The 12,226-nt window shown below is 40.5% G+C and overlaps 1 protein-coding gene across 1 annotated transcript; it reads right to left on the bottom strand.

Annotated features, from left to right (window-relative positions):
- Nucleotides 1–5,813: 5,813 nt before the first annotated feature.
- On the bottom strand, nucleotides 5,814–9,986 carry LOC106564978 (beta-1,3-galactosyl-O-glycosyl-glycoprotein beta-1,6-N-acetylglucosaminyltransferase 3-like). Its single transcript, XM_014131532.3, has one exon. The coding sequence runs from the start codon at nucleotides 9,694–9,696 to the stop codon at nucleotides 8,392–8,394; it is 1,305 nt and encodes a 434-aa protein (XP_013987007.1). The 5' UTR covers nucleotides 9,697–9,986; the 3' UTR covers nucleotides 5,814–8,391.
- Between the last annotated feature and the right edge of the window lie 2,240 nt (nucleotides 9,987–12,226).

Here is a 12,226-nt window from a genome sequence, read left to right as displayed (position 1 = left end):
CACAATACAGGTATTTCAACACTACACTATCATTCCAAATGGTAGCACATAGAGTGACTCTTTCCATTTTGTCCTATTGGAGCACACTGGCTGACAAAGAATGATGTAGTATTTACAGTCACGTCCATGATTTGGATTTACCTTACAACATAAATTGATGTCAAACTGATACATTTATGAGGTAAAAATATAGAAATGTAGAGTGTTCAGCAGTTATCGAACTACCTTCCGGAGACACCTGAAACCCCACCTCTTCAAGGAATACCTGGGATAGGATAAAGTAATCCTTCTAACCCCCCCCCCCTTAAAAGATTTAGATGCACTTTTGTAAAGTGGTTGTTCCACTGGATATTATAAGGTGAATGCACCAATTTGTAAGTCGCTCTGGATAAGAGCGTCTGCTAAATGACTTAAATGTAAATGTATATACGTAAAGTAGGCATTACATCATTTTGGTTCAGTTTTGAGCAGATTTATTAAGTGATAGATAATTGTATTCTTAACAAATTATAAGAAAATCATATAAAAAATAAAGGGAATACTGCATTTTGTAGAGCAGGTACTTAGATTGAATATACATACAAATTGAAAGAGTGATATGATGCAATAACTGTGAACTTGTTTGTTGTACTCGGTCAATTGAAAATGTGCTTAGAGTTTTGAAACATGAGCCATTTTAATGATCTGTTTAGATTTTTGTGCTTGTTGTGAAATTGCACCACATACTTGTGAAAATTACACCAAAGGGATTGAAAAAAACTGTAATCCACAGCCTATGACATTCTGACGGATTCTATTGGTAATTTCAGTTGCGGCAATCAAATTGTACAAAGTTTTTAGCGAACCCATTAACCAGTCCCTTCCCAAATAGATGAGGCATAATCACAAATAATTTCAAAATGTGTGCCAGACTGTGAGAAGAATACTGACAATGATAGACGAAGGACTACAGGGATTGTTGCTTACAAAGTTGAAAAAAGTCATTTTTCTCGCTCATGGACACAAATGATGCACGATTCAACATTGGAATGTGAAAACAGTGGAAACTGGATGAGATCATGTTGACACACCGCGTGAATGGATGTAAGACTTTTGCGTTGGACCGTCATCACACATGTTCTGAGCAGCCAACAGTGAGGGGTGGGCCCTGAAAGTTACATGCTGCCCCATGGAATGGCCAGCTTTCGCAACGACTCTTTCTGACCTGGAAGACTTGTAGGGACATTAAATGACTTGTGTGGACCTTGCAGGTTATGTATGTTCAACTCAGCATGCTGTGTCAGAAGCAGAGCAGCATTTCTGAGATGGTACATTGAGCTTCAAGTCTTCTATATTGACATTTAAATTGAGCTGTAAATAAAAGATGATCAACAAGAACGTGTCTAAAGAGTTTATGACATGCCTTATGTTGATCTTTGTCTCTGTGTGTTACCTGTGTTACAAAAGCCTGCATGATGCTGTTATAAAGCACTTTCAAGACCCGCTTATAATGTCATATCCTAATGATCCTTCATGCGCTCATGACAAAGTCTTGTCAGTATACCATTGTAGCACGTCAGAGCATGGTTAAACTACTAGATACCAGAGATCTGGAGCAGTATTGCCATAATCGTCTATGTTGGGAGCTGGGAGGGGCACTGTGTGCAACGCTGTTCAGTGTCCAAGGAGCTGAAATCAGCAATCAGCTGTCTTCTATTTTTACCTCAAATTGCAGTACTGTCCATGGTTCTGAAACATTATTTACCTGTGCACTGTTATAATTGCACGATTTGGGATTAGCACAGGTTAGATATAAGCGCTTTAATTTTACCTGCTGCTTTCCCAATAGTCACCACATCAGGCTCAAGATTACTCAAGATCACTTTGAAATGTCCGAAGGATGATGTCAAATGCCTTCAAAACCGCCCACTAGGGGCAGTAGTTTTGGGTTTTGCTAGGGCGTTGTGGACAGGGGTGGCAGATGGGCGTAATCACAGGACTCTGGATCTGAAGGTTGCGTGTTTAATCCCAGTGGTACACACTCATTTTTAAATTGTTTTCCGTATTCCAAAACCTTAATTTAACAATTCGGAATGAATGCCTAAACTTTATGTTTTGACCTTATCAAAAACCTTAACCCTTAACTTCTGACGTTTGGAGCAACTTCAAAATTTGAGGTTTGGAGAAACAGAATGATGCTGAGCAGGAGGAGACGGCTTTCTTGGTCCGCTAATACAGAACTATTAAAAGCACAGTGCACTACTTTTGTTGGGAATCCCCCCCAAAAAACGAAAGATATTACAACATTTCTTCATATTTTTCAGGGGGTGCTGATGGTGCACCCCTACTTCCCGCGGCTATGCATTCAGACCAGCCTTCCTGATTTAACTTTCATAAACTACATTAGTAGAAAGTGGACAAGTGTGACCTGTAGGCCTATGACAACTACTCTAAAAAGTCAAAAAATTATCTTCCCAGAGCCTTTCAAATCAAGACGTCCATTTGTTAAAGACCCTCTCCAGCTATTTTTTTTACTTCCCCCATTAAAAAACGATATTCCGAGTATATATACAGTAAAGTACCGGCACGTAAGGGTGAAGTAAACATACCTGGGCAAAATAGTGTTTTTCAGAAGAAGAAAAAAATGTATTCAAGGAGTCTCTCTGATGGGTGTACTCAGATGGCATCAGCATTCCCCCTTGATTGCTGGAACAATAGAGGAGCAATAGAGGACAAACGGATCACCCCTCCACTTGTGCCATGTCATGAGGAGATCTGCACCAGCAATTGAAATGCACCTTTCGTTAAGTACATCAGGTGATAACTGAGGTGCTAGGGAGGCTGGAGTGGGTCTTTAAGAAATAGTGTAAATTCAACTAGCTTGTAAAATCTAAATACTATCCCCATTTTTCAGGTGTCCATAGGATTAGTCTCTTCTAATTCTCTCTTCTGAGAGAAAACACATTTTCTTGGATCTGTGTGCTGAGGTTACCATAGGACATACCTTAGAGAACCTCAGTCTCCATATTGAAAGTGGCCTACCAGTCAAGTCTCTGTTCTCAGGTGAGAACAACCCGACCACAGCTCCATCTCTTGACTCCGAAGTCATAGCCACTTACCGTGCTGGAACTGCTGACCAGCGCAAGGCCACAGTCCTCTGGGAGTCAATCCTGTGTGCTGACCCCAGAAAACCCTCTGCCATCAAGATGATCCTGAGGAAATTTGGTTGTCTAGGCTTAACTCAGAAGATTGTGTCGTGTCCTGAGCTGACCCAGCAGGCCCTGCAGCATCCAGATCTGTCACAGAGTTCTGTGAAGCATGTGGAGGCCAGTGCCAATGCCAGTCAGGTGTCCGTGTACCTTTCCTGGAAGCAGCTGAGGTATAGTCTCGATCAGGAACTGAGCCAGTCCATGAGGCCTAAACTGTATCAGCAGTGACAGAGGAAGAAGCCAGTCGGTCTGGCTACATTTGGAGCAAGACAGCAGCCAGCTGGTGTAAAGCAGAAGACGTCAGCTTGCACAAATGCCAGAAAGAGAAGGGAGCATTGTCACTGATATTCCGCTCACATCAGGGTTGGGGTCAAATCCATTTCAATTCTGTCAATTGAGGAAGTAAACAGAAATTCCAGTTTGAATTAAATTTATTTTCTCAAAGAGCGGCAATGAGGGAATTTTTAAGTGGAACACACAAGTTTAGTTTTATTAGTCATATATACAGGATACACATGATATATACTGTCCAACGAAATGCTTACTTGCAGGTTCCTTCTCGACAATGCAACAGTAAGAAATAATGAAAGATAAGAATATGAATATAAAGTAAATGGCTCTGCAGACACAAATTTAAACACATGGCTCGTGAGGATTACATCATCATATACATATTTTTTTGTGGGGGGGGGGGGGGGGGTGGCGGTGGAGGGGTTAATTAGTATAACATCTGTCAGTTATGTACTTTGATTCCACAATTTACATGTGAGTTACATGTAAACATTTGTCATGAGAGAAAGGAGAACTGCACATCAAACTGGCCAGGCCCGGATAGGAATAAAATAGGGTGGTGGTACAATAATACCACTGAGTTTAGTGACTGTGCAACAATACAAATGGCTTTCAAAAACAAACAATATATAATGGAAAAGAGGTCATGAAATGTTCCTCATCAATTCAAATGGTCATTATAGACCTCTTTGACCATTGCATTTCAGGCGCACGTCAGAAGATGGCAGTCTACTCATATGAAAAATAAGTGAAAAATTAAGGCAACTGGTTTGTTTCCTGGTGACAAATTAGTAACACTGTAATACCTTTTAAATAAATTAGAAATCTTAATTTCTTCTTCATCTACTTTCTGGAACTTAATCTGTTTGGAAACTGAAAAAATTGGAAAAGAAATCATTCCATGAACAGAAGAAAATACATACCAAAACTCAACCATAGCATTTTGATAGAGAAAGACAAACAATAGTCTATGTTACTGATGGACATGATGGTGGATGTTTAGCCATAGCATAGCAAGCCAAAATAAACTCAAGTGATCTTTCACATGGATTTAGGAACAACCAGAGCCATATATTTTTATTCATCTAAATATATTTGGGAACAAGCATCTATTGTCTTCTTAAAGATGATTGGATGAGGGCTCTTCATAACGCCCATTCTGACCACAGTGTTGTGAGTCACCCTGTGGTGGTACGGCGTCGGGTGCGCGGTGAAAGTTATTTAAGATAGGCCTACTCTTCAGAGAAGTCGGGTTTCAAATGTTTTCGGAAGGTTATGCAGGGACTCCGCTGTTCTCAGTAGCGGTGCATTTGTAAAAACACGTGTGTTGTGTAGGAATGAGAATTGACAGCTGTTGTTCTTTGAACATGTTTCCTCATTTATACAATTTCACATACTGATACATTTCCTGTAAAGACAGACATGACGCTCAGATAGCAAGTGTTACTGACTAGTGAAACCAACTTTACATGAAGGCAAATGTATTGATTTATTTGAACACCCCTATTATGAGTTTTTTTTACAACCTCCATTTATGTTATTTATACTGTGTAGGCCTAGTAAATTAACTGTCGTAAAGACAGTGCATTCTATGTGTCCCAGGTTTATGACAATATGTTTTTGGTATAACTAAGCAGACACTCCCATCTTAACCATATGTTGCTTTGAAATGAAGGTATGACTCCAGACATCAAATGCCTACATCATCCACCTCTGGTCAAACTTGTTAGCAATGAGATGGTGGTGTTGTAAGAGCCACCGGAGACCTCCAGCCCAGTAGAGACACACAGCTCTCCTGGAGGCACCGGAGCAGAGTGTATGGGTTCCTTTCCTCACATCTCCTTCCAGGTCCAGGTAAGTTCACCATGCGAGCAATGGCTTCATGTCTGATTCATGGTACGTGTGCAGAGAGGGTTAGACCTTGGGACCGAGGGCCTGCACTGCAGAGTGGCCCACATGTGCTCATAAGGACTTTCTATATGAATATTAAGCAGTTTGCTGTCCTATGAGGTTTAATGGATCATGACGAACGGATATCAAAACTGTTGGGCAAATTTACGTTCAAAGATGACGTTAGCCATTCCATCCAGAGCTAATTCACGTGCATCACCCTTAATGTCAGAGGCAAATGCAATGCTTGCAGCTCTACCGCCACTTTCTGCTAGTAGAATGAGCACTTTGTTCAACAATGCCTGCTAAAGTGGGTTAAATGGCTATCATGAAAAGAGATCATGAACTGTTCCTTATCAGTTCAAATGGGCAGTTAAGGACTATTTGATATCACATTTCAGTCAGCAGGTGGCATTCTCTTCAAATGAAAAGGAGAGTTAAAGATTAAGGCAACTAGCCAAGCAATATTGTCATTTATTTGCTTGAGGTGAACAGTTTATTTCGTTTGGAAGTGACAAACAATGCAACCAACGTTTTAGAGATGAAAGGCAAAATTGATGGGGCAAAAGTTTTCTTTGAACACCAGTCATATGAGTTTTTTTTACAACCTCCATTGACGTCAAATATACTGTCTACTGATATAGCAGACACTCTTATCCAGCCAGTTAGGTTAATAATTAAACTTGTCATGAGAGACTGGGGTTGGTTGGGGTCAATTCAGGAAGTAAACTGAAATTCCCATTCAGAAAGTATTCACACCTCTTTGACTTTTTCCACGTTTTGTTGTGTTACAGCCTGAATTTAAAATGGATTAAATTGAGATTTTCTGTCACTGGCCCACACACAATACTCCATAATTTCAAAGTGGAATTATATTTTTGACATTTTTACTAATTATACTGAACATAAATATAAACACAACATGCATCAATTTTGTTATGTTACAGCCTTAATCTACAATAGATAAAGTACATGTTTTCACTCAGCAATCTACACACAATACCCAATAACGACAAAGCAAAAAAACAGAAATACCTTATTTACGTAAGTACTCAGACTCTTTGCTATGAGACTCAAAATTGAGCTCAGGTGCATCCTGTTTCCATTGATAATCCTTGAGCTTTTTCTACAACTTGATTGGAGTCCACCTGTGGTAAATTCAATTGATTGGACATGTTTTGGAAAAGCACACACCTGTCTATATAAGCTCCCACAGTTGACAGTTCATGTCAGAGCAAAAACCAAGCCATGAGGTCAAAAGAATTGTCCATAGAGCTCCGAGACAGGATTGTGTAGAGGCACAGATCTGGGGAAGGGTACCAAAACATTACTGCAGCATTGAAGATCCCGAAGAACACAGTGGGCGGCATCATTCTTAAATGGAAGAAGTTTGGAACTACCAAGACTCTTCCTAGAGCTGGCCACCTGGCCAAACTGAGCAATCGTGGGAGAAGAACCCTGATGGTCACTCTGACAGAGCTCTAGAGTTCCTCTGTGGAGATAGGAGAACCTTCCAGAAGGACAACCATCTCTGCAGTACTCCATCAATCAGGCGTTTATGGTAGCGTGGCCAGATGGAAGAAATTCCTCAGTAAAAGGCACATGACATCCCGCTTGAAGTTTGCCAAAATGCACCTAAAGTCTCTCAGACCATGAGAAACAAGATTCTCTGGTCTGATGAAACTAAGATTGAACTCTTTGGCCTGAATGCCAAGCATCATATCTGGAGGAAACCTGGCACCATCCCTACCTGTGAAGGATGGTGGTGACTGGGGCGAAGGTTCACCTACCCTAAGCACACAGCCAAGACAACGCAGGAGTGGCTTTGGGACAAGTCTCTGAATGTCCTTGAGTGGCCCAGCCAGAGCCCAGACTTGAACCCGATCGAACATCTCTGGAGAGACCGGAAAATAGCTGTGCGACAACGCTCCCCATCCAACCTGACAGAGCTTGAGAGGATCTGCAGAGAAGAAGGGGATAAACTCTCCAAAAACAGGTGTGCCAAGCTTGTAGCGTCATACCCAAGAAGACTCGAGAGCTGCAATCACTGCCAAAGGTGCTAAAACAAAGTACTGAGTAAATGTGATATTTCATTTTGAATTTTTATAAATGTGCTAACATAAAAGCCTGTTTTTGCTTTGTCATTATGGGGTATTGTGTGTAGATTGATAAGGAAAAAAAACAATTGAATCAATTTTAGAATAAGGCTGTAACAAAATGTGGAAAAAGTCAAGGGTTCAAACAGAGTGAAAAACTAGTCAAAGCTCAAACCAAGTTTATTCACCCACTGGGTCAAACAGCTGAAAAGACAAAACATGTTCCTACAAGCACCATTATTTATACCTTCCTTTAGGCAGAGTCTCCTCTTTGCACCTCTAAACACTACATCTTTGTTGCTCGGCAGGTGAAGTGTGTAATAAAACAGTTTGTGCTCCCTTCATCTGACCTGACCTCAGCTCACATTCCTCACTAATCCACAGCTATCCAAGTTTATCAGTGACCACAACCAAGTGATTGCCTTTTCTAGTGAACAATCGACAAGCAACAATGGGCATGACGGACAGAAGTAGTCAGTACAGGTGTGATCAAGCCTTACATCAAAGTTGCCTGAAGCTGAATGGAATGGGGTATACCCTGACCAGTTATTCAGAAGAAAATCCTCTGACTGTCTAATTTCTCACCGGAAATTGCTGCTGACATTGAACAGGGTTAGGGTATTTCATTAGTTTCAGACTCTCCTGTGCCACTATTCCCAGTCCTGAATACCCCATAGGTCGTAAATAAATATTTTTATTTGAACACCCCAATTATGATTTTTTTTACAACCTATATTGACATCATATAGACTGTGTAAATATATAACTGTTGTATAGACAGTGTATTCTAAATGCAACATGACATTTTTGGTATAACTTAGCAGATGCTCTTATCCATAGCCATGTCCAATCAGTGCGTTCAATTCAATAGGTAAAACTACCACATATAACAATTATACCAAAACACAATTTAAAAAAAATGTACATTACGGTATACTTCCAGATGAACCATATGTTGCTTTGAAACGAAGGTATGACTCCAGACATCTAATGGCTACATCATCCACCTCTGGGTCAAACTTGTTAGCGATGAGGTGGTGCTGATGTAGGAGCCACCGGAGATCTCCAGCCCCGTAGACACACACAGCTCTCCTGGAGGCACCGGAGCAGGGTGGATATGGGGCTCCTTTCCTCACATCTCCTTCCAGGTAACTCCACTTCACCATGCGAGCGATGGCGTTCATGTCTGATTCATGGTACTTGATGTGAGGAGGGTTAGACCCTGGCACTGAGGGCATGCGCTGCAGAGTGGCCCACAGGTGCTCATCAGGACTGTAGGTGTCCCTCTCCCACTCCAGCAGGGCCCGAACCTCCTGGCTGTCAAACACGTGATGGACAAAGTCCCTGGAGACCACGAAATACGCATTTCCGGAGAACATGGGGGTGCTGATTGGAGGAGGGCTCTTCGTAACTCCCGTTCTGACTACTATGTTATTGGTTATATTGTGCTGATACTGCCACCGGCGTTTCTTATAGTCGACGGTGGTCTCAGACTCCATGCTGTTCCCCCCGTTGAGCAGTTTGAGTGACTGAACCATCTCTGCGTTGGTTTTAATGGGGAAATCTGTTCCACAGGTATTGAGCAGGTACTTCCACTGGATAGCTGACTTCAACAGGTCCTTCATACAGTTAAGATCTGCCTGCACTCGAGACCACGATGCGTAAACTACACTCTCTGTCTTACTTGCCACAAACACATTGGTAAAACAAGTCACAATAGCCTTTACTGCAGTCCTGAATTCCTCTGAGGATTTCTGGTCCACATGCACGCAGTATACATTCTGAGGTGTGTACACGGCACGCAGGAGTCGCTCAAACATCTCAATCTTCTCATGGACCACCATGGAGTAGGCGATGGGGAAGTCTCTCTCCTCCACACTCAGGGGCATCATGACGAACCCTCTGTCTGTAACGTACGTTTTACAGTTTCGGGTCACGTCGTGGTAGAACGCCTCAGACAGAAGCTTGGGCTTATTCTTTGTTTTCAGAAGTCTTCTGAGCTGCTCCTTGTCAATGCCCTTCAGGTCTCCTTTGATGATGGCTGAGCAGGCTGGCAGGTCGTCTGCGTAGTCTTGTGGCAGGAGGTCAGGTGCTGGGAGCGGGCTTCTCTCAGAACAGGTTGGGCGTCTCAGAGTGTTCCAGAGGAGAAGAGAGATTGAAGCAGACATTAGGATGAGAAAGAGGTTTCTGAAGAAGTATATATGTGATATTGATGACCTAAGAGGACCCATAACAAAATTATTTTTCTAAAGTATGTATTATTAGTATTTGTGCAGAACATAGTCTGGGAGCACTGCTGTTAAATAATGAATGTCTCACACACACACTCAACTCAGTTTAAAGTGAGTAGGTAATCATTAACTTTAGTAGTTATGGCTTTATACTGCCTACAAACGCTTGAAATTAAAAGGTAGTAAACTTGGAACAAATGTGGTTGAAAATGAATTACTAACCTACAATACAACACTTTTCAGCATTTCCAAGTATTGGCTTGATGCTCTAAATTACACAGTTCTAACCCACTTACCCCACGCAACCAATATTGTTGGACACATACAATACTGGGAGCACTTCTGTTAAATGATTAATGTCACACACACACACACACACACACACACACACACACACACACACACACACACACACACACACACACACACACACCACACACACACACACACACACACACACACACCTCACTTTAAAGTGAGTAGGTAATCATTAACTTTAGTAGTTATGGCTTTATTCTGTCTATAAATACTTTTAATTAAAAGGTACTAAACTTGGAACAAATGTGGGTTGAAAATTAAATACTAGCCTACAATACCAAAATGTTCAGCAGTTCCAATGAATGGCATGATGCTCTAAATTACACAATTCTAACCAATTTACCCCACACAACCAATATTGTTGGATATTATGATATATATTTTTTCATATAGAGTTATGAACATCTAAAACAGTTGGCCATATGCAGGTCATGGTTGGATGTCATCTGGGTAACCAGGACCAAATCTCCAGCTACTAATTGTAATAGTTAAACCTGTCATGAGAGACTGGGGTTGGTTGTGGTCAATTCACTCAATTCAGGAAGTAAACTGAAAATGACGTTGGAGTGGGTTATGGTAGGGAAATGGTTGGGTTCAATTACAGTAGATCAATTCAGGAAGTAAACTGAAATTCCCATCACAGCTTTCCTTATCGCTTCAATTGTGTCATTAGAGAGGCAAGAACAAGGCTTTGCTTGACAGTTATAGTGACAAATGACACAGTCAAACAGTATGTTATTTCTGCTGAATGATTTCCTTCTGAGAAGGTGGTGGTAAAGTCAAAACCACCTGTTGGTGCACTGTAAATAAATAATTCAGTGGCTTAGTAAATGTAATGATTTTCACATAAAAAGTCATGTTTCTGGTTTTACTTTAAATTTTGTGTTAAAAAAGTTAATTTACTTTTGATAATGTAAATTCAATTTAGTATACTGCAAAATCTGAATGATTATTTACATATAAAAACAACTTCAATAATATTTTCTCTCAACTTAAGAATGTTATGTTCTTGCAACATCTTAACATGTGGCTCCTTTTTAGAGGATTGTGGGTATTTTTTGTTGTTATTGACTATGATATTTTTGCACAATGTTTTATGCATGTTTGAAGAAAGAAAAGTAATATATTTCTATATTGGTATTAAGCAGTTTGTTGTGCTATGAGGTGTAATGGATGATGATGAATGAATATCAAAACTTTTGGGCAAAGATGTTCAAAGATTGACATTTAAATCGAGCTGTAGATAAGATGATCAACAAGAATGTGTCTAAAGAGTTTATGACGTGCCTTATGTTGAGCTTTGTCTCTGTGTGTTACCTGTGTTAAAAAAGCTTGCATGATGCTGTTATAAAGCACTTTCAAGACTCGCTTATAATGTCATATCATAATGATCCTTACTAAATGTGCCGTTTCACATCAGTTGAAATGTTGATAAAGACAAAACATAATTAAAAGAGAGGTTTCTGAAGAAGCGTATATGTGATCTTGATGACCTAAGAGGACCCACAATTATTTATCTATGTATTATTAGTATTTGTGCAGACCATAGCCTGGGAGCCTAACTTCTGTTAAATGACTAATGTCACACACACACACACCTCACTTTAAAATGAGTAGGTAATCATTAACTTTAGTAGGCATGGCTTTATACTGTCTAGAAATATTTTTTATTAGAATTACTAGCCTACAATACCACACTTTTCAGAAGTTCCAAGTATTGGGATGATGCTCTAAATTACACAATTCTAACCAACTTACCCCACGCAACCAATATTGTTGGATAATACCCCCCAAAAAATTCTATATAGAATTATGAACATCTAAAACACTTGGCCAAATGCAGGTCATGGTTGGAGGCCATCTCTGCACCCAGGACCAAATCTCCAGCTAATAATTTTAATAGTTAAAACCTGTCACGAGAGACTGGGGTTGGTTGTGGTCAATTCACTCAATTCAGGAAGTAAACTGAAAACGACGTTGGAGCGGGTTATCGTAGGGAAATGACATTAAATTCACTGGCAATAGCTCTGGTAGACATTCCTGCAGTCAGCATGCCCGCTCCCTCAAAACTTGAGACATCTGTGGCATTGTGTTTTGTGACAAAACTGCACATTTTAGAGTGGCCTTTTATTTTCCCCAGCACAAGTTGCAATTGTGTAATGATCATGCTGTTTAATCAGCTTCTTGATATGCGACACCTGTCAGCTAGGTG

The sequence above is a fragment of the Salmo salar genome, chromosome 12 (assembly GCF_965601325.2).
Source record: "Salmo salar chromosome 12, fSalSal1, whole genome shotgun sequence".
Classification (NCBI taxonomy): domain Eukaryota; kingdom Metazoa; phylum Chordata; class Actinopteri; order Salmoniformes; family Salmonidae; genus Salmo; species Salmo salar.
Note: the sequence above shows the minus strand (reverse complement) of the source record. Positions and strands in the feature narration are given on the sequence as shown.